The sequence below is a fragment of the Alternaria novae-zelandiae genome (genome assembly GCF_023758075.1).
Source record: "Alternaria novae-zelandiae strain BMP 2774 chromosome Unknown scaffold_41, whole genome shotgun sequence".
Classification (NCBI taxonomy): domain Eukaryota; kingdom Fungi; phylum Ascomycota; class Dothideomycetes; order Pleosporales; family Pleosporaceae; genus Alternaria; species Alternaria novae-zelandiae.
In genome coordinates this window covers 92535-116175 of record NW_026057001.1, presented here as the reverse complement: position 1 = coordinate 116175, position 23641 = coordinate 92535, and the positions used below count along the sequence as shown (strand labels likewise).

At 40.3% G+C, this 23641-nt stretch overlaps 3 protein-coding genes across 3 annotated transcripts; 1 reads left to right on the top strand and 2 right to left on the bottom strand.

Moving 5' to 3' along the window:
* Positions 1-9856: 9856 nt before the first annotated feature.
* On the bottom strand, positions 9857-11453 carry J4E88_010825 (uncharacterized protein; the record flags this gene model as incomplete). The annotated part of the gene is made up of 5 exons (XM_049404415.1): positions 9857-10441; positions 10505-10870; positions 10923-10980; positions 11255-11351; positions 11411-11453. The coding sequence occupies 5 exons, from the start codon at positions 11451-11453 to the stop codon at positions 9857-9859; spliced, it is 1149 nt and encodes a 382-aa protein (XP_049249846.1).
* A 1515-nt stretch (positions 11454-12968) lies between these two features.
* On the top strand, positions 12969-13226 carry J4E88_010824 (uncharacterized protein; the record flags this gene model as incomplete). Its single annotated transcript, XM_049404414.1, has 2 exons — positions 12969-12976; positions 13001-13226. The coding sequence occupies 2 exons, from the start codon at positions 12969-12971 to the stop codon at positions 13224-13226; spliced, it is 234 nt and encodes a 77-aa protein (XP_049249845.1).
* A 2576-nt stretch (positions 13227-15802) lies between these two features.
* On the bottom strand, positions 15803-18985 carry J4E88_010823 (uncharacterized protein; the record flags this gene model as incomplete). The annotated part of the gene is made up of 5 exons (XM_049404413.1): positions 15803-16045; positions 16097-16901; positions 17131-17490; positions 17534-18452; positions 18508-18985. The coding sequence occupies 5 exons, from the start codon at positions 18983-18985 to the stop codon at positions 15803-15805; spliced, it is 2805 nt and encodes a 934-aa protein (XP_049249844.1).
* Between the last annotated feature and the right edge of the window lie 4656 nt (positions 18986-23641).

Sequence of the window (23641 nt, the reverse complement as noted above, 5' to 3'; positions counted from 1 at the left end):
TAAAATAAAAAGCTACGCTAAAGTTAGATTTCTTTATACCTTATTTAAGAATTAATAGACTAAGCTATAATCTAAAGAAAAGAGTAAGAATATATATTTCTAGACCTCTAATTTAAAATTTTATTCTTTTTTAGTAACTACTAATATCTACTAGATAAAATATAGTATAGAGAATAAAGTTATATAAGTAGAGCTTTATTTTTTTATTCTCTTTCTTCTACTATTACTTCTCTTCTATTCTATTCTTCTAGCATACTTAGCTCTACTTTTTCTTTTTTCTAATATTTCTTTAGCTCTCTATTCTAAAATCTTAGTCTTTCTAGTATCTATATTTAGACTTTACTAACTATACTACTACGTAGAATTATATTTTATAACTATAATAGAAAGACTTTATAATATCTATTCTATAAGAAAATAGGTAGTATACGTATAGCTTATTTTTTCTAGAGATCTTAGAAATTCTACTACTTCTACTAATAATATTAGTTTATACTCTTTAAAAAGAATACTTCTAATAGCACTAAGCTATATATAGTCTACTCTTATAGCTATCTCTTTACTACTACTTTTTTTAAAGCTATCTATATAAAGTAAGAGCTCTATATAGTATACTACTCTAAATACTAGTTATTCTCTAGCTTTGCTAATAGAATATCTAGAAGATAGCTAAACTCTACTACTATAATAATAAGCTAATTAAGTTAACCTAGTTCTTTAGTAAGTATGCGCTTATAATTCTTACTATATTTAAGATATACTTTAGTAAATTTATAGTTAAGAAGGTATATTAGACTTTCTAGTAGTAAAACCTTAGAATATATAAAAAATATAGCTAATAGATTCTATTCTATAGGCGCTAAATATTAGTAATATCTAGATAAAAGCGCTATAGAGCTAGATTAATACGCGTAATACTTTAGAAAGTTATCTTAGTACGTACTCTTATCTTTTCTAATCTTTAGATAGAACTTTTACTAATTATTTCTAGCTTCTACTATTAATATTAATAACTACCTAATACTATAAGTAAATAGAAAAGTAGTAAAGGTATTAAGAGTAAAGTTAGCTTAGGCCTCTAAGAAGTACTCTATAGAGCTAGATAGTAATAACGCTAATATAGAGAAGATACTAGTAAAAAAGAAAAGTTATTCTATAAAGACCTATAAGACCTAAAAGTTAATAGAGGTTTAGACTAGTATATACGTTATACTTATACGCTATTATACACTTTCTAGAAGATCTAGTTACTATTATACGTATAATACTATAGTAGAAGGTTAGATAATAAGATATATATATTTAAGGTTAGAATACTAAGTTATATAAAATAGTTAATAGATTACTCTTCTATAATATAATATATCTTAATTTCTATTAATTATAATCTTTCTTATATAATATTATAAAATTTCTACTCTTATATAGCTAACTTTATCTCTAGCCTTTTAATATAGGCTAGTTTTATATTACTACTAAAGGCTCTATACTACTTATACGTAATTTAGCTATTTTACACTTAGTAATTTTAATAGTATTAATTAGTTAGGTTAAAACTTTACTTTTTAAAAGCTCTTAATTTCTTAGTATATATAGAAAGTATAAAATAATTAGTATAATTACTAACTTTAGAAAAGAGTAAAGTTTTTTATAAAAAGAAATACGCGTTTTATAGAAAGAGCGTAAGTAACTAAGGTCTTATACTAAAAAGCTTAGAAATACCTACGCTAAAGGCGTAAAAAATTTTTAGTAACTACGTATAAATATAAAATAACTATATTAGTAGTATTATAGCTATTACTACTCTAAAAGTTTAATTATTAGTTTTACTACTCTTTTAACTATATATTTTATAAATTATAGAGATTTTCTAGTAATTATAGTAACACTATAATTTTTTAAAGTAACTTTATATTATAAGTTAATTATAAAAAACTATACGTCTACTTATAATAATAGAAAGAGAATATAATAGCTAGTTATACTATATATTCTATAGTATAAGCTTATATTTAATAAGTATCTTATTTATAACTTATATTATTATTCTTACGTAAAGCACTAGCTATCTATATATTTTATTTTCTTATACTACTTTAATACTTTAAAGTATAAAAATAATAGTATACGTAATTAATAGAGTTATTTCTCTAGATACTTATTATCTTTATTACTATTACTAAAGTCTAGCTAGTTATAGATACTGCGCTATTTTATAGTAATATCTACATCTCTAGTTATTAGTACTTTCTTATTTCTATTCTCTCTATATAAGAATATATTTATAAATCTATTTTTTAGTAAAGCGTATACTTCTACTACTACTAATTTATTAATCTATTATTATTCTTTATAAGCTTTCTCTATAATCTTCTTCTAAAGTAACTACTTCTAAGTCTTTATCTTTTTGCTACGCTTAACTATTCTATAGTATTCTAGCTAGAAGCTATTAGAAGAATAATATATCTTCTATATAATAACTATAGTCTTTTTATATATTAGTGTAATTATATTAGTTTCTCTAGAAGTTATATACGTTTTACTTACTCTAGTACTTTAAGTATATTATCTAGAAGTTAGAATCTTCTTTAGTAAAGCTCTTATAAATCTAAGGCTAATAGCTAATTAGAATATTTATTCTATTAATCTATAGTAGTAAAGCTAAGCTAAAGTTCTAGTTATATATAAGAGTTTTAATATTATTACTATAAATCTTCTATTCTCTTAGATATAGTACTATACTAGGCACTACTATAATACGCTAACTACTTACTATAATAGCGCAGCGCTTAGAGCTGTTATAGAAGCGCCTTAAAAATATTTAAAGTTCTAGTATTACGCTCTAAGCATCTATAGTAATATACTTAGTATTACTAATATATTACTAGTTATTTAGCGTAAAACCTATTAGTAGTAGATCTACTCTAGCTCTTTAGTGTAACTAGTAGTAGAGAGCTATAAAGAGTGTAATATACTAGTATAGTTCTATATAGAAAGTAAGTAGCTACTAAGGTAGATCTACTCTTTATAGTAGTAGTATTAACTTTCTATTATTATTAAGTTTAGGTATAATACTCTTATAAATACTAGAATATTTATCTATTAACTTCTTACTACTAGCTTACTAAAATTATCTTAATAAATTTATATAATATAAATATATATAGAGAGAATTAGTAGTTATAAGCTCTTCTAGTATATAGTAGTATATATTCTATCTAGCTAGGCGCCTTACGTAAATATTAGTATTATAATATAATTCTAGTGTTTTTATAGAAAGCTTTTATATATAAATACGTAAGTTATAAGATCTTATCTTATAAGGTAGCTATAGGCTATAAATTCTACTATAGCTCTATATATTTCTCTTATATTAGCACTAATATTAGTATTTTCTATATTTTAGGCTATATCTATTAGCAGCGCTACTACTATATAAAGTAGTAGTTACTATCTTCTATAGGCTTATTATCTACTAGCTATAGTTATAAGCGTAAGTAAATATATAGTTAAAATAAAGAGAATATCTTATTTTATATAAGAATTCTAAACGCGATATCTATTAATAGTACTAAAGTAGCTAAGACTAGCTAAAATCTAGTCTATAGCTAATAGTCTATAGCTATATTTTATATTAAAACGTTAGTGTAGACTCTAAGAGCTACTAAGAGCTTAGTCTAGCTAGGCATACCTAGTACTTAATATTAATTAGCTAGTAATAATAAGAATTACTAAATAAAAGACTAGAAATAGTAGCACTATAATAAGAAGGTTAGAGTCTAGAGTTAATAGAAAGTAGGCTCTTAGGTCTATAGCTTCTACCTACGCTACTCTACTAATACTTATAATATATTATACTAGTATTACTTTCTAAAAGCTCTAAGATACTAAAAATTATAACTATAGCTTAATACTTTTATAATCTTATTTAGACTATTATCTATAGCTTTAGCGCTAATAGAGGTAATATTTTAGATAGCACTAACTTTAAGGTTACTAAGAAGATAGCTAAATAAGATTAGGTTATTAAGAATATTAGAGCTAAACCTAGTAAAAACCTAGAAATAATAAGTAATTAATAAACTACGCTCTTTACTAGCGTTTAGAAGAATATAAAAAAAGTCTATACGCTATATACTTATAAAAGCTATACCTTATATATAATACTCTTCTTACCTAGACTCTTTAGTTTTAATAAGTTTATAGTTAAATTATAAAACTAAAGGCTTTTATAAAGTAGTATTACCTACCTAAGTATTAAGATATTAGTAAGCTCTATAAGTATACTCTATAGATTCTATATCTTTAGATCTACTTTAGCTATAGAAAGAAACTCTATAGTTTCTTAATAGATATAGAGGTTTTAGCGTATAATAGTAGTATTAATAAAGTAGATAATATACTCTATAAGAAGAGCTAACCTTTTAGGTAGTCTACTATCTCTACTATATAAGCTACTACTACGTACTACTACGTTTATAAGCTTAGCTAGTCTAATACTACATATATCTAAAATATTAATAGCTCTTAGTTAGAAAATCTATATAACTTAAACTCTATCTAGCTATATATATAGTCTCTTAAACGCTAAAAGGTATATTAAAGCTTTATAATACTAAAATAGTAATATTTTATATACTAACTACTCTAAGCGCGTAAGAGTATACTATTATCTATTTAGAAAGCTATTACTAAAAAAGCGCTTAAGTAGTTATACTAATATAATATAGGCGTAGAGTATAAAGCTAGAATTAACTAAAGTTCTTTTAATAAATCTAGAGAAAGACTTTAGAGTAGATACTACTAGTAACTTATAATAACGCTTATATATATAGTTATATTTTATTATCTATTACGCCTAGATAAAGTGCTATATATTTAAGTGTAATATATCTACTAGTAGAATTATAAATTAAATTAGATTAAACTTACGCTAAGCTTCTATAAAACTATATAAGCTAGAGGTAAGTCTTTATAAATACTAAGATTTCTATATAATACTTATAGAGGTATATAGGCGTTAAGCTCTTTATTTTATATTTTAACTAGAAGAGGCTATAGATTAATATACCTACTCTATTAGTAGAGTAGCTTACTACCTCTAGAATTAAGAAAAAATACCTATTTATACTATTTACTATATCTAACTAACTAAAGCTTATAGATAGATAATAGAAGAAGCTAGTACTATTTACTAGAAATACTAAGCTTTTATATACTAATACTCTATAAAGCTATATAATCTTTCTCTAAAACTTCTACTATAACTTATATAATATTAGTAAAGAGGTTTAGCTATATAGTAGCTACTTCTTTTAATAAAAAGCTGTATAGTAGTATATAATAAATAAGATATAAAATATTATTACACTTATTTAATAAAGAGGTTAGAGTAAGAAATTTAATATAGAAATAATTATTTAGTATATAATTAGCGTTTTTAATAAGTAAGCGTATAGCTAGGTAAACTACCTCTATCTCTTCTCTAATAAAAATAGCTTATATTATATATATAGAAGAAGCTATAAATATAAGCTTTAGCGTAGTTATTAGATTATAGATTTTATAATAAAATTCTTATAAATACTAATAAATTTCTTTTTAGGTCTAGTAATATTACGTTATATATAGATTAGCGCTCTTTAGGCCTATTACTATAAACTATATAGTTCTACTACGTCTTTCTATTTTATAACTCTAAAATTCTCTATATACTCTATATTATAACTAACGTATTATAAATATAGATATAATACTCTATATCTATTATAATCTCTACTCTTCTTTATATAGTCTTTTACTTTTCTTTTTAATATATTTTGTTACTAGTAATAGCTCTCTAATTAAAAAAAAATAAAAAGCTACTTAAACTACGCGCGTAAGAAGTTAGTAGAAAGTTCTAGAAGTAATAAAATAAGCCTACTATTTCTAAGATTACTACTAATAGAATTTAAAATATCTATAATATTCTAGATAATAAGCTAGCTTTTATAAACTCTAAGCTACTATATAAGGTTTCTATTAATTCTATACTATATAAGCTACGTAGAAATAATAGAGTCTAGTAGTAATAATCTTAGAGCCTCTATTACTTTTTATTATACTTACTCTTACTATCTATACTTAATAGAGCTATTAATAGAGATAGAGGTAATAGTACTACACTAGATAAAGACTAGGTAGTACTAGTTAGTATATAATAGGCTTCTACCTTATTAACCTAGTAAACTTACGTAACTATAGTAAAAGCTCTAGAAATTAAAAAGTATAAAAAGTAGAATAGTTAGCTATTTAAGAGTAGCTTTACTAGCTCTAAAGGCTACTATAAAATATATCTACTAGTAATTACGTTAGAGAAAAAGATCTAAAAACTCTAAGATAATAGAAGAAAAGCTTTAGTAATTCTAAGAACCTATAGCTTTTGTAACGCCTACTTATATTAACTAGGTCTTACTTTTAGAGTAATAGTAATACTTACTCTTACTATTATAGCTATAAAATATTATAGTCTATAAGCTATATCTTATTATCTCTAATATTCTAGCTACTAACTCTTAGTACTATAGCGCCTTGCTATAAGTAATAATAGCTCTAATAGTACTAAAGATAAAGAGCTTCTTCTATATAGCTACCTCTATAAGGTATCTATATTAGAGATATAGTGTATAAAGAAGAGGTTTTTTATAGTATATACTAACTAATACTTATTTTTTCTAGTTTTTCTAATATTAATTCTTATAAAATATAGAGAATAAATAAATAGAGCTTAAAAAGGTAGATAGCTAGGTAGAGTATATTAGTTCTAAAACCTTTAGAAAATATAAACTACTACTTCTCTAATTCTAGAAGATAATATTTAGGCGCTTTAATTTTAATATAGTAAGTTATATTATATAGTATTTCTAGAGCGCCTTCTTATTATTAATAGGTATAGCTATTTAATTACTATAGATAATAGAAAATAAAACTTATTACTTTTAATAATAAAGAAGAGCGTACTACTACCTATCTTTATAAGTCTACATTATTATAATAATATATCTATAGCTAATATATAATACTAAAACTAAATTCTAGTTATATATAGTAAGTATAAAAGAAGTGTAAGTAAATATAAAAGTAGTTACGTAGTATATAAATATAGTCTATACTAGATATTTAAAGTTTATCTAATCTACTACTTTAACTACTTTTATAATATCTAGGTTCTACTATTATAGCTTTATTTATTATAAGATTCTATCTTATAGTACTATATACTAACTAGTTATCTACTTTTCTACTTACTATAGAAATTTTACCTAGTTCTAAAGTACTACTACTTTATAGTAACTAGTAGACTAGCTAGAATTTATAAGTTCTCTTTAGCCTTTTCTCTAGTTTTTTATTTTAAAGCTTATTAATTCTAATTATATTTTTCTTCTTTATATTAGAGTTTATTATAATATTTTTACTTTTAGCTATAACTTCTAAATCTATAAGCTTTCTCTCTTACTTTTTTAGTAGCTACTTTAAATAGTATAAAGTTAGCTTCTAATTTTTATTTTATATATTATATTTTACTATCTACTTACTACTTTTTATTTTAAAACCTTATACTTTATAAGCTTTACTATCTCTTTTCTAGCTTCTTTCTTACTCTATACTAACTATTTTACTTTTTAGACTTAGCTTTATATCTAGTAGAAGACTTTACGCTTATAAGTATAATAATTATAATACTTCTTACTCTACTACTATTTTACGTATCTCTTAAGTTATAGAAAGAAAAAGTCTATATAAAAAATAGCTATTTAGAGTAAATATCTTATTAAAACTAAGAATATTATTATAAATAGCTATTAGAACGCGCTTAATATTTCTTAGACAATCTTAGTCTTATACTAGTAACTTTAGAAAGAAGAATAATAGTTAAGATATATATATAGAGAATAAGTTTTATTTTATATTCTATATAGTAAATATTAATTAGACTATAAATATAGTAATAAGAATATTAAGCTCTAAACTTTTATTTCTACTAAGATTATACCTTTAAAGAGCTAAAAGAAGCGTAATAAGCTATAGTAGTAAAGGCGTATACTAGAAAAGTCTAAGAGCTATATTTAGGTAGCTACTCTATACACTAAGTATAACGCTAGATAGACTAAGCTAAACTCTAGAAGTAAGAGTAAGAACGTATATTTCTAAACCTTTTAATTAAAATTTTATTTTTTCTAAGTAACTCTTTATATCTACTAAACTAAATATAATATAAAAAATAAAGTTATATAAGTAGAGCTCTATTCTCTTATTCTCTTTCTTCTACTACTACTTCTTTTTTATTCTATCTCTCTAGTACGCTTAGCTCTTCTTCTTCTTCTTTCTAATATTTATCTAGCTCTCTATTCTAAGCTCTTAGTTCTTCTAGTATCTATACTTAGATATCTATAACTTTATCTATATAAAATCTAATATTCTCTAACTAAATATATAAAGATTTAAAGTACTACTATAGCTAATCTATAGTAGCTTTATATATAGCCTATTTCTTCTTAAGATCTAGTTTCTTTTAATTATTCTAAATAGAATATATAGAAATATATAGCTCTTATAACCTTTTTATTTTCTACTCTATTACTATAATACCTTAGTAGATTTTATACTATAGTTACTATCTAGTATATATACTTTTTTTAGTCTATACTAAATAGCTATTATAATTTTAGATACTTTATACTTATTTCTTAGTAGTTCTAATCTCTACTACTCTAAATATTAGTAGTGTTATACTTTAATACCTTAAAAGCTTTATAGTAGAGTTTACTCTTTTTTATATATATATAAAGTTCTCTATACTTTTTTATAGTAGCTTTTAGAAATACTAAAAGAATAGTATTAATATTTATAGTCTATACTACGCTAAATAAAGGTATATGCGTAGTAACTATACTATAAAAACTAAAGTAGTTATATACTTAGTATAGCGTAAGCTTATAAACTTTCTCTTATATCTTCTAAGATTATAATAGCCTTTTAATATTTACTTTTAAAGTATTATTTTTATAGTTAAGTTAAAACTATAGCTATTAGTATACTTAGAGAGTATAATAGCTATAGTATAATAAAAGTTATATAGTTAATATATAAAGAAAATAAAAACTAATATATTAAGTATTATTTAAGGCTTAATACTTAGTATTTTTAAGATCTATAGTATAATTTCTAGTAGATCTACTAACTTTTATTTTATTTATAGCTCTAAGAAATTTTATATATAATAATATACATTACGTAAGTATTTATACTTAATAAGAGAAAGCTAAAGAGCGCTTACTTTCTTTAAATATATAAAAAGAAAAGTCTATTAATACTTACTCTTCTTTATATACTATTACTATAACTTTACTTTTATATATAGTACTTTTAAATCTACTTTAGTACTATATATTATAAAAAGAGGTATATATTTATAAACTCTATTTTTAATAGACTTTTTAACTCTAGTACTTATATAAGAATACTAACCTAAGGTTAGATTAGCTTCTAGATTTTAGCTACGCAGGTTTATATTTGTAACTTTACCTCTTAGCGCCTAATTCTGCACTAAAGTGTCTGGCATATTGTAGAGGGCTGTAGAACGACCGAGGATGGCGAGTGTTGGCTTAGGTTAGAGTAGGATGCCAGTAGTCAATTCAGGCGCCTGTTATCTAATCAATCTCAAAATCAGAAGCGGGAGATGCGCCCTGTGTGTAGATTCTAGTCGCAGAGTCCAGCACGCCTATTACCAGCTGTCAGTGTTACCCGTGTTGCCCCGCACTTACTGCTAGGCTTCTTATCGGGCTAGCGCATTGCGGAACAAGCGGGTTTGACGCGGCTACTCCCGCTTTTGCATTCTCGACAAGGCTTTGTCTACGTCACCCTGCACGTCGTGAAACCAGAGCCAGTCAAATCGACCCTGCTGAAGACGGGGCAAGATCTTGCTCATGTCGTCCCCTGCTTCTTCGTGTTGGAAGAAGAGCATACGGGCAACCTCAGCTGCCTGCTGCAGTTGCTTCTGCGCGCGTGGCCTTCGCACCGAGTCGTACGCGCTGAGACCAGCAACGATGTTTGCTTCGGTGTTTGCTTCTTGTGTCGATGATTTGACAAGCTCTGCCAATATATTCGAAAGGACCAAAGCGTCCTCGACGCCTTGAGCAGCGCCCGCTGCCTGAAATGGCAATGACGCATGTGCGCTATCGCCCAGAAGAGCCACACGGCCTCGGTAATATGTCGAAGTCTTCAAGTGGTGGAAGAAGCCCCATCGGATTGGATTTGCCTTGGCCAAAAGTTTGCGGAAGCGGTCGTCGACGCCTGGGCCCTCGAAATCGGCCATCATGGCTTCATGTGAGACTTTCTCTGTCACAGCTTTTTTCGGGTCCCAGCCTTGCTCATCTGTGACACACAAAAGGTAGTTGAACTCCTGCAAGAAGTAGCGATAAGTACGGGAACATTTCTGTAGTCTTGGGCATGGTTTATGACTTACCTTTCCCTCTGATATACGGTACGTTACTGCGCAGCGCTTATGGCCAAAGTAGAATTTGGCAACGTCGGTCAAATCTCCTAGAATAGCTTCGGCATCAGCCATTGGGATGACAGCACGGTAGCAATACGCATCGGCGTAGACTGGCGCTACTTGGTCTGGAAATTGCGGCTTCAGGACATGCTCGCGGACTATGCTCTTGATGCCGTCAGCGCCAGCAAGAATGCTCGCTTCTGCGACTTCGCCATCGGCAAAAGTAAGGACAAGTTTGGATGGCAGCTGTTCGATGTTGACGAGGCGCTTGTTAAACTTGACGTTTTGTCGTGGTATAAAGCTGGTCATGATGTCAAGCAGCGTCTTGCGATGCGCCTAGTACCAATTAGCAATACTCGTGTTGACGGCGATGAGTTAGAGCACATACAGATTTGCGTTCAAAATCAGGATGGCCCCACGCCGACTTGCCGTACCATGCTTGGTCTCTGCCTGCAATAGCAGGTTAGCAATAGGCACAGCGAGAAGTGGTGTGGCAAAAAAGAGGTCCATACCCAACCCCTCACTAAGAAGCATGCCCTCAAAAAAGACATCTTGTTTGTCAGTACCCTTATTCCCCACGCAAATCCTCTCGTACAAGGGACGGAATCCAGGCTCAATCAGATCCATAGCTCGCATCCCGTTTGGCGCAAAGCCGATACCAGCACTTTGGTCAAGTAAGCAAAGGAAGCCTAGGTGAGGGGCATGGTGATGAGAACATACCCTACAGCTGAAAACTCCTTGGCGTCCTCATACAGGGTGAAGGGAACACATTTCTTGTGCAACGCCATGGCCAGGGCGAGGCCACCAATGCCCGCGCCTGGATGGCCCTGTTAGTGAAATGGGATAGATGATGGGTTAGTGTGCAGATATTCATACCTACAATGGCGACCTGAAAGTCGCTGTTCATGTTTCTGGCCATGGTGGTCAGGATGGTGTTTGTGCTATGACTTTAGCGCAACGGTGACGCACGATTATGCCCAGGTGGAGAGCGACGGACGGGCGATGCAAGGATGCAGTAGGTAGGCCGCTGAGTGTATCGAGGAACTCATCACTTGGGAGGTGTCGTGATGCGTGGTAGCCCCGTTGGCTCGAGGCGTGACGGGATGGCGTGCCGCGTTTACCCCGGGTTACCTGGCACTAGGGAAATGCTACCACGCCCCGGACGGGAATAACCGGACACGTGATATCCCGTCTGTGCATCATAAAGCGGCATGTCCAGACGCTCCCTACTATGTCGTCTCCCTCATCACCACTATGGCCACGGCGGATCAGGGTCAGCCGCGGACACGGCCGCATCGACCAACAAACCCCGGCGCATTCCTCTCGCATGCAACGCATGCCGTGTGCGCGAGTCAAAGTTGCGATGGACGGCGCCCCTCGTGCTTGTCTTTCTTTCGACGACTTTGATATGGGAGGGTCTTCAGATATGGATCTCGTTGGGATCGCAAAAGTTGTGACTGGCTCGTTATCTCTATGCGTCATAGCACAACCAGGGTAGCGTGACGCGCTAGAATCATACCCGACCATGGAGACCATCCACCCAGCAGATTTTCGTGTATATATAGCGAGCCCCATGCAAAATTGAAACTCGCGGATTACAACAGCACTTCAGATCAACTTATCAACCAAAATTGAACACCCACCTTTTCTTGTGTCGCTTCGACAAAGAACCACTATGTCGACTCCATCGCAAACCAGCACTGGCTTTACGCCTCCTCGACCAACACACCACATCCGAGCGGACGGTACTCGCGGGCGCCGAATTCGCTACCCACCACCCCCGCGTCCGACGCCTAAATCACCATCGTAAGCCCAGATCAAAGAACTCTGCGCCATCTGGAAGTTCAAAGAATGGAGGGAGCTGCCCGCCGAGCACTTCGACCGTGCCGAAGCATACTTCTATGACATCAGCACCGGACCTTGGGCCAACGAGACTAGTCGGAAATGGCACTTACATTGCGCCCTGTTGACGGCAATTCAAATTGTCATTGCCGCGCTGGGATTTCCAGGTATGGGCACTGCCTTCGGGACGAAGTACATATTCTCGGCGCACTACACGGATGACGATAGAATTCCGGTGCTGCCAGAGTGGCTCCACGAAATCATGATGGTCGAAAAAAGTTCTCTGGACGGTTGGATACCAGAGTGAAGCAGGGCAATAGCAGGACGACGACATCGAATCAGCGAACTGGTGATGGAGAGTTCATGATAGGGGCTGCCGACTACATGGCTGCTACTATCTCACGATTGAACTGGAATCCGGGCCTTTGAAGATGACATTACATTTCTGTTTCAAGGTCTCATAATCTTCTTGTCACTTCGGAACGCGCGACAACACCCTCAAACCGCAACGACCACATACAGGACACCCATCGCAACACTTTCAACCCCAAAATGAAAGACTCGATCATCCACGCCACTGCCCCGACCGTCCATGACGCCGTGCGAGCCACAAGTCGACTCAAGCACCGCGCCGTCCTCCAACTCGGTCACCACCAGCAAGGTCACCAAGACCAAAGATCGCAACCGCAATCGCATCTTTGGCCTCAACAGCAAGGATGAGAAGAAGGCCGCCAAGATCAATCGAGGGCAAGGGCAAGGCGAAGGCATCCGGCCGGGACACAAGCAGCGCATCCGACCAAGCCACGAGCAGCACATCCGGCAATGGCAAGGAGCCAGAGAGGCGGTCTAAGAATGGGACCGAGGCCGTTGAGACGATAGGTCACGAAAGCACCCTGATCCAACCTTACTGAGAACACTGAGAATTCAGGAACCGATATTTCGACAAGGAACGCAATGAATCTCGGCTTGGCAACTACAAGCATCCTGATACTGTGCTAGTGTATGCAAATATCTACTTCAGAACTATACATCGTACTCGTGATGTTCTTTCTGCCCACCGCTTCTCACATGTCGTCCTCTGACTCCTCTGACTCCTCGTCCTCCTCAGAGGCAAACTCCAAGCGGAGCCCCAGCAGACGCGCCTCCAGAAAGTATGCGTCTAGACACAAGAACATACTTGTGTTTTCCAGAATGCTCTCATGCGGCGATCCAATATGTAACCCCAATGGGATCTTTACAGAATTTTCCATGGTAGGTCGTTCTGGTTGTGGCTTGTGTTTATAGGATGGGAAGCGCCATCGGATATCGTTGAACTTCCCCATTGTTGTATCGCTGAAAAGTTCATCCACTCAGCCGAAGGAAAGGTCGAGTAGGCCTAAAGCCTACATCAAATTGAAAACACGCAAAGTAGATGGCCCAACGTCTATGTAGGCTCCAGGGTGTTCCATGTTTCCTCGAATGAGGTGCGTCCTTGTGCACGTAGAGATAGCCCATGCGCTTCATGGCTTTGTGTCGACGCTCGGTGTCGGTGGGGGCTGACATGTCTGTGTGGTGTGCGCGTGGTCTTTGGATACGTGGGGTTGCTGCGCAAAAGGTGTTCGCGTCGTTTGCGTCCAACTTCAAGATCTCCACTCCACTCCGATGGAATAGGGCTCATGGCAACCAGGGTTTTTCAACGACACCTTTGGCGAAATACCGAAACGACGAGCTGTAGAGGGTAGACTAGACGCCATTGCTTCCGTCTTTTAGAACCTCTTACCGTATACGATGACGCAGCGGAACGTCCTTCCGCATCATATGGGGATGCGGAGAGGTTACAACAGCCGCACGTTGTTGAATCTCGGTCTTGGTGGCGCTATTGTATTCTCCAAAGAGGGTTTTATCGCCAAATTCTGTTGGATCGATCATAATGACGCCCAAAGTTCCAAACTCGGATTCTACTCCCCTCTGGTCGGTGATCGTATCACTCAGACGGATGCGATCAGAGTTGGGAGCGGTATCCTCGGGTGTACCTAGGTGTATCTCATGTTGAGATCGGGGACTATCTTCACGAACGGAATCTGTAGCCAACTTGGCAGTTTGACTATCGAGTTTTCGGATGTTGCGGCGACGTGGAGGACCGTTTCCCCGGCTTTTCGAGGGAGACAAAGCGTTGCTTTATGTTCTTGATATCGATGCGGACAGTAGCGGACTCCATAGTAGTAGTGAAAGGGACGATGGATAAACTTCGCGCAACTATAACAGGCAGGTTAATATTGGCATAATTAGAATGATCCTTGATTGTGATAAATACCCAAAGAAATGCAAGTTTTGCAGAAGTCGGAAAAATAGAATGTGCGATAATAGGAAATCGTCACGAGTTGTTGAATCTGGACGAGGTTCACTGGTGAACATGCGTGCGTAGGCGCAAGTGACTGCTGCGTCCGCTTGGTCTCGGGATGACGCACGGAAATACAATTCCGCTATAGCGGCTTTGAAGTCCGCGATAGTTGCGTCAGTCCGTATCACTGGTGCATTATATTTGTTCTTCCATGGCTCATTGTTTGGGTCGTTCTCGACTGGGAAAATGTCCGGGGACGGATAGTCTTCGTCCTTGGGCCTTTTCCCAGAGCCCTCTGGTTGCGTCTTCGATGACGCGACGCGCTTGGTTGGGGATGATGCGGGCATTTTTGTAGTGTTGTATCGAATCTTGGTACGATGCGTTCTGCAAGGGGAAAAGGGGTGCTGTGTTGGGAAATGACGGGGCGTGGTCAATCTGGTGCGATGTCAGAGGCAAACACTTCCGAGAGTTGCTACCGTACCATGTATGCAATCTCCGGTCATACGGTGGGAGATCAAGAACTTGTCGCTGCCTGAAAGAACATGTCGATCAATTTGGCGGCGATGGCGACGACGTTGGCCTCTTGGTCTTCTTACGACTTCGAGAAACTCCATTGCGCTATCGCAAGCTTGAAGTCTCCGATGCTCATGTCATGGCGCAACCGAACCTTGCGGAGGGGGTCGCCGTTGTGTATCTATATCAGCGACGTTAACAAGAAGGGACACTAACACAGGTACCTTCGATAGTACGTACCCGAAGTAAAACACCTGGGTGGTGTTTGACGGAGGCGGTAAAATGGTACGCGTGTGGTGAGGTAACGATGGGCTGCAATATCCACGTCGTCTCTTGGTAAGATGTCCGTTGGTTGACATCGGCCAGAACGTGTCGGTGGTGCGATAGAAGGTGGTGTGAGGGAAGGACGTTACATTCAACATCAACATGGTAAGAACACGGTCATAAGCTGGGAGGAAGTACATTCGGCAGCGGGGGCAAGTGCGCCCACAGCTCTTCCGTATCTGCCATAACTAGGCAACAACTATCTAGTTGTCCTCCAAAACACCGCCGTAGTCCCCAAGTCTAATACTGATATCGCGCCAAGGGTAAGTTCAATCGGCAAAAATGTCAACTTCCTCGTCGTCCTCCTCGCCTTCCCCTTCATAATCGCTGTTTAAGAGTGCGGCCATGAACTCTGCGTCGTGCTCATTCATTTTCGGGACTGCAATAGCACTTGACTGCTTCCTCCGATCATTCGGGGGTCCACCGTGTACCGGAAGGCTCGCATAGCCCACGATGGTATCGGTGAAGCGCTCGTCGTGGCGGAAGCCGCGCCATTTGGCATAGCAACGTTGCTATTGCTGTTAGTATACCGAAGTCATAATAATGATGTGCTTGGAACTTACAGCCGGAGTCATCCAGGAAAGCGCCTCGTCGTCGTCTTCGAGCGTAGAAGGATTGCAGTAACGCATCTTGAGCGTCTGCTCGCAAGCGAACACGTACTTGTCACGGAACATGTCTCTCGCAGCCTGTAACTTGATCTTGACTTCTGCGGTACCGAATCCGAGATTGTAGAGCTTGTCCCAAAGGATCGACTTGCCGACGTCTCCCCACATCGCGGCCGCCATACGTTCCGGGTCCTTGTCGAAGTCGCCCTGCCAAAGAGCTTCGAGTTGAGCCGGAGTGAGGTCTTCGACAGCCTTGTCAGCATTCGCAGCCTGCTCCTTCCACTCGCAAATGACCATGGCTACCCTGGGATAGATGAAGTCGTTCATGACCTCGCCCTGGAACTCCGACTGATAGTCTCTCAACCGCTTCCTAGCGCGAGCAAACTCATCGGACGACTTATCGCTGATACCGCAACCAGCGAGCAGAGCGATGGCGTCATCATCAGTGAGCTCGTGCTTCAAGATGTAGACGATCTTGGCGGCAGGCTTCAAGAACAAGCTCAGCATCATCGTGCCCTTGAGCGGCGGCGAGGTACCAAGGAATGGCTTCAGCCAATCGGCTTCGCTTGCCCAGTAGATGCTGTTCGGCTGGAAACTGCCGTAGCTGCTTCTTGTCTTCTCGTAGTTGCCGGCGACACGGCCGCGGTTCCGCACGATGGTCTTGGTGACTTTTCCGGTGTCGGTTCGATCGGAGGCTTCGCCTTGCGAGGCGGCGGTCGCGGGCGCGTGGCGAGCTCGGACGAGCTTCGCTGCTTCGAAGATACTGTGTGCGACCATGTTGATGCGACGGGCGAAGTGGTGACAATGATATCAAGCGATGTGTGAGAACAAAACGGAAGGAGAGTTGGATTGCAGACCGATCCTATATACTACACTAGCGGGGCTTCGGATTCGCAAACGTGCTCAAGGTGAGAGCGAACTCGCGGTGACGCTGCTTTTCCCGCCTTCACCTCATTTTGCAGTGACCAGCTACCGCCAAGAATTGCTCTTACATTGTTCGCCGTGGGCTCTTCCTCTTCTGTGAGCCGCGTTGCATGCCTGCACTCTTCCTCCTGGGCGTGTAGGTAGCCGCATCCTGGGGTAGAGGCTCACACATCCGCTCGAGAGAAGCAAACATCTCAGGCTTGAGGACCCACTCCCCCGACTCTTCGTCCTGCACATAAGGCTCCTGCAGAATCCACTCCCGCCACTTCTTCATAACCTTGACTACATGCGCTTGACTGGCTTCAAACCATTCTTTGTGCAGCTTACCGCAGCCTTCACATTGCCTTCGCAGTCTACACCCCTTCAGCTCAGTGTGTATGAGCTGCTCGACGCGGTGAACATGCGGCATCACCACCTGACTCTCCACACTGGAGTGATAGTCGTGCTGGTGCTTGCACTTCGAATTCCAACTCTTGAGTCGCTTGGCTAAATTCTTGGTGTGCCCGATCTTCACCATGCCAAAGAAGGCCTTCCCAGAAGAGGTAAACGTAACCCGGAGTCAGATCTTTGGTACCCAATGGAGAGGCGGCCTTCTCGTAAAGAGCCGAAAAAACGGAGAGCCCCCTGGTCTTCTTTGGTTCATAAGTTCTGAAGCCTGAGGAGGGGGAGAAGCGAGCGATTGTCTCAACCGTTGGCAACTTGGACATGGGCTTCAATTCTCGCTTGGGCTGTGTGAGTGGCTTAGATTTTGTCGCAATGATGTTAGTTCGAGCAGCTTGATCGTTGGAAGCGTCTAGGTCACTGATCGTGCTGACCCATTGCTTAAGAGTGGAATGGTCCAGTGCCGTCATGCGTGTCGTGCCTTCAAGCTTGCTTCGCAGTTGCGATAGCCTGGATCCAGCCTTGAGTTGTCTCAACGCCGCATGTTGATGCCTGATGCACATGACTGACTGCAAGATCGCCTCGATATTGCGAAGCATACCGCAGTAGTCCTCTTGTCTGTTACACTTCGAGATATTCTTCACTGCGCTAATAGCGTCGATAACCGACCCCCTAGGCTTTGCCATGGAACTGCATCGTGTAGATAGGCTTGTTACGAGGGACGCGGGGCAGTAGCCCGGAGCGCTGGCCAGTCTTGCGTGAAGGTCGTGTGGGACGAGTTGTTCTAGTAGCTTCGAGAACTTGCTGTCCAAAGGCGGATGGATGCGACCTTGGGGAGATGTAACGATGGTTGTCTCTTCACGAATAGCGGTATGTATAGCTGAAGCGGTTGGTGTGGTGGAGGCTGTTTTGGAACGTGTTCGTGTACTGATACTGGTATTCTGCGTGAACACGAACGTGGGGTTACTGTTGTATTTGACGGTAGCAGCTGCGACGCTTGCCTTGGAGACTGTGATGTGTTAGTCAGGTGTGATCGCTATCAGCTCCAAGATGTCTCGACGTACTCTCTTCAAGCACCAAGGTGACGCCTCGGAACAACTTCGGTTGAAAAGGGTCATCCTGTGCCGCTGTCTGTTTTTCCTGGAAGAAGGGCTGCGGAATCGCTGGAGTCACTGCAACGCCGAAAAAAGGCTTGGGAATTGGGGTGAAAAGCAGCTTTTTAGAAGAATCAGGGGGTGTTGCAGGTGTGAAAGGCGCCAGGATACTTCGTGGAGAAGCGCTGGTCGTCCGCTTGGTGGGCGTCTCGGGTACATCCCACATGTCGTTGAACCCTGCTGGAGACGACGTAGTCGATACTGTCAATGCTGGTGACACCCAGGAGATCTTGTTAGGGTCTAGTACGGATAGCACACCGCGGCTACTCTTCTCTGAGACCGGTGTGGGTAGGAATGTAGCGCAGGGCTTCTGGGCTGTATCATACCCACACTTGGGTGTCGGCAGACCGCCTGGTTGGATGCTGAGATCTTCGGTAGCGAATTTCATGATGATAGCTCTGAGAAGACACTGGGTGGCGTGATCGATGGGAAAATGCAAGAATTAATAGATGAAGTGGGTGAGATGGATGAGTCGTTTGGTGCCAGCAGAAGCTGAGTCCATGCCAGTATATATCCTCAGCCTCGCGGAGCCAAGTGTATTGCCTGCGACCACCACACCTACCCATCTCGCTGAAACCTTTGGGGTACTGCGATAACAGCCTCAGTCGTTGCAGTGACATGATACCACAAGCGCATGGGCTGCGGCTACGTCCATCCGCGTAGAGATATTACCATGACGGGCAGGTGTAATCGCCTCCCAAACATCCACGAATGACTCGAGGACAAGATGGATTCGCAACCATGAGGCTTGTGAGTTTTGGATCTTTGGTGGCTGCATGACCCGTGCCGCAGAGCCGCAGGTGGTTGCCTTGCTCAGCCTACCACAACCACAGGGTGTGAGAGCTCATCGTTAACGATCCTCCGATGAGACTGTATCTAGAAGTCAGTCTCTTCGGCGATAAGATTAGTTGTTGAAAGCAGATCTGGCGCCAGCGATCGAAAGACTGGAAAATGGATCAAGGACCTCGGACTGCATCCTCTCGCAATAACGTGGGTAGCAATTTGGCCCCAAGGAGAAACGATGCTTCGAAACCTCTCGTGTAATATGTCGATGAGAGAACTGTAATTCTACCAGGCTGCATGCGCCATTCCAGGCTCGTATCGTGTTGAACGCGTTCCTACCATTTGCCGTCTTTCGACCAGGACGTGGGGTTTGAAACAAACGTCGTGATCTTGCCGTGGACCGTGCTGAACAGCGCGCCGTCGGCGAGCCTCACACAGGCGATACACATCGAGATAATGCAGATTGAGCGGCAGGTGAAGCATCGGTAGGCATGCTGACAGATTTTCTGAAACAAGGATAGATGCAGTGAAGTCCGTGAGTATGTCGCGTTGAGTGTAGGCGAAAGCGAAGGGGATGGAGGTTTGTTGTTCTCGGGGACGCGTCGTTGGCGCGTGCGGGCCGCCACGTGGGACGGCAACCGCCGCGGATCGGCTCTCTACAGCTGGAACCCTAGTCACCGCGCGCATCATTTGTGTCAACGCGACAATTACTGTCGTAATAATCCCTGCGAGGACCAGTCATGCTCTTGATTCAAACGAGACGAATCAACGATGAGTTTCGCTCATGGTGTATGTCTTGAGCAGTCCACGCGAGCCCAATCCTTCTCCAACATTCCCCTCCAGCAGTCCGCGGAGCAGGCACGACAACGAGAAGATACGTCATGTGCCTAGACGTATCGAAAGCCTCGTACCACATATCCCTTACCAGCCCTGTTCTGAGTAGTATTGCAGCACCTGATCTTAGACCGCCTGACCGTTTGTCAGAAGCATCCAAAATTCCACTGGCTAAACTCTCGCGGCCATTGCTGTCGAGTATCATGCACTGCCTCGAGCCCGACTGATTTTGAACAGATACTGGATACCACTCGCATTGGAGCGTGAGCACGTAAGCGGGATCAGTGTTTTCCTTTGAACCTAGATCGGTCCTTTGAATCTGGATGAACTGAAAGCATGGATCCCTCATATTACCCAGCGCTTTGAACCGAACCGCAAGATCTGTAGAGATCCAACTCCAGGAAGGGGTTGAGAAAACATCATTATCCGATCCAGAATCCTGCTGTTGAGTGTCCTGATCGATTGGGCAATACCACAGGAGCTCGTATCCCAAGTTCTCTATCCACATGCCCGCCGCATAGGTATAGCCGGTATTCCTTCGGAACATGCTTGCAAGACCTGACAAGGCGGGTAGCTTGTCAGAACGGTAGGTGAGACGGCAGCGCGAATACTCCGAGACAATGATCTGCCAGTCTGACGGTGGCGAGACTGGGAACGAGGGGTTGTCATCGAGTGGCCTAACGAGCGGGTCCCTTACTTGGGGGCATTCAAAACTTTCGTAGCGATACGGAGTAGCTTTGCGCATAGCTACTCGATGATTTCCTTCCCGCGCTGTATGAGCGAGACACTCCCAAAACATCTCACCGTCGCTGTAGTACAGCAGCCTTGGCGATAAAAGACGCTCTTGAAGTGCCCATGCCCTCTTGTAAAGTGGCGCAGTCTGGAACACACTTTCCTTGGTTCTTTCGTGGTTGTTGGAGTTGATTGTACCGTGTGACGCCGCCGCCACCAATGCGCCGTCGCGCGGAACTAGCATACCGTGATGGCAGTCCGGGGAACTGAGCGCATAAAGCGTTAGATACGAGTGTCGGTAGATGTCGCCCATTTTTGCCGCTTCTTCCGACCAGTCATCTTTGCAGTCTTGGAGTATACACAGGCTGTCTATCCAAAGGTACTGTATGCCTAGCCTCCGAGTCACTTGGACTGCATCACGGTAGAGCTCAGGAAAAGACTCCATCGGTATACCCCGGCAATGTTCTTCGAGTGTGCTAGTAGTCGTGATAAGAGGCTGCTCACCTCCCCAACAATGACTCAACGTCATGTACAACGCTTTGCGACCATCGGAGATATGTAGGAATGGTGTGTCTGTATGGACGTCGATTACCCGCGTTGGTAGTGGTGTCCGGTCACCTTGGTAACAACTGTGGTTCATATCGCACTTTCCGAGCCACTCTTTGACCAAACCGAAACTAGATTCCGAGGACGGATCCGGGGCGATCTCACGAGCATGCAATCCGTAAATGTATGCGATATAGCCTGATGTGAGAGATTAGCGCTGCTTAAATGCTGATGCCCTTGACATGCTTGCCGTACTCTTGCCTCTTAGATGATCCAGAAATCCGTCTCCAGTCTCTGTCCGCTCAGCAAACCATAACAAGAGAGAGTGTGAAGGAAGCTGCTCAGGCCGATCAAGCGCCGGAGGGTTTTGACGATCGGCTTGACACTGTGAAAACTCCATGCATATTGCACGGCAAAGCCAGCAGCCTTTAGTACCTTCCTCTTCCAAATCTGCCAGATCATCGAAATGTCGCATCCTTGATCCTTTCGGCCATGATCTCAGGGCCGTACACTTCTCGCAGAGAACCAACCCGATTATCGGTCTGGTATAGTTATACAAGAAGGCTGTCTCATAGTCCGGCGTGAAGAACTCGATAATCAGACAGTGAATGACCCTGACAATGGAATAACAGAGTCTACAAGGAAGGAATATAATCCCTAGTTGGATGCCCACTGAGGCACACAAGATTTCAACAAAGAATGGAAGGGAATCGACAATCATTATGGTACAAGTGGTTATGTGTCAGCTATAGATGGTCAAGAAGAAAAGATTCCGTCGAGTGTAGCCCTCATGATGTCGTGGAGATACAAGCGTTTCAGTTGCTCACACAGCCCCTGAGGCAACCTCAACTAGGTTAGAAGTGGTTGAGATGATCATGCAACAATTCCAAGCTAACGAATGTGGCTGCGCCTCACCGGAAATCCTATTGAGGCGCAGCCCGCATGATCTCTGATTGATCGGAGCGCAATACAGCATGACACGATAAAGCTCGCGAGCATCAGCTCGACTTTCCGGTACCGCGATACAGCCTTTGTTAACCTCGGGAAGCTGCATACTGAGCTTCGCTTACACTGAAGAATTTGTTGAAGAGCGACGGTCATCTCCCACCCTCAATGCCGGTCTTTTTCACAGCATTGAAAGACTACGTGCGCGATTTCTATTCGCGATGGCGATACGATATTTACTTGCACAATCTCATGCTCGGAGCTATTGCAATAACAGTCCTCTTCACAGCCGGTGGTAGGAAGCATCCCTCACAGTATGATAAGAGGGTATTCTAGTGTGTTAACATGCAACAGGACTAGCAATCGATCGATCTATCGATAGAAGGAGCTTTGGCGGATGGGACGATCACCCAAACTCGGAGCGATGCTATAAGCAGGAACGTATAGCAACGCTGCTAGCGTTCTGGCTCGGTGTGCTTGGTATAGACCAATGGTATGCGCGTCACTGGATCCTGGCTGTGTTCAAGACTGCTACTCTGGGTGGTTTGGGTGTATGGGCAGTCGTTGATATAAACTTATGGATTATTGGCGGGGTCTATGGTACTCCAGGGTGTCCAGGCGGTAGCAAGAAAGAATGGCTTTACTGAGAGAGCTTGTACACCATGTAGTGTAGTACTTCGCTGCGATAAATCGGAGTTTACTTGATCGGGTAGGTACCCGGGTACCTACCTAGGTAGGTACGTACCTAGCTGGTCATCGCGAATTCTGGAGTGCACACTTCCTTACTGCTGACGTTCACCCCTGTTACGCGATCCTTCCCAATATTATATTGCTCGTGTCGGCTAGCATTGGGTGCCTGAGTGTGAGAACTTGGTCGAGGGCGAAGTTGATGGGTTTTAGCAGATGCGCGTGCGCCAAAAGCGGGGCCGTCGGTGAGCTAATTAGGTATGACGGCTGATTGCCCTTCCCCCCCTAAATTGTAGCGCCAAGTTCCTCGAAAACCTTCCAGCTTCTCCAAATATATCTTCAAGGAACACTTCATTGCTGCATCGTGCGCAATTAATCTTAAAGTGGTTTGCGATATGGCCACTTGCTTGCAGAAACAACTTCGCAGAGTTACGCAACTCAGGCAGCCGCTGACGTACGCAGCATGTCAAAAGCTATTGCATGCTACCCTGTCCTCCTAACACCAGTAAACGGCACT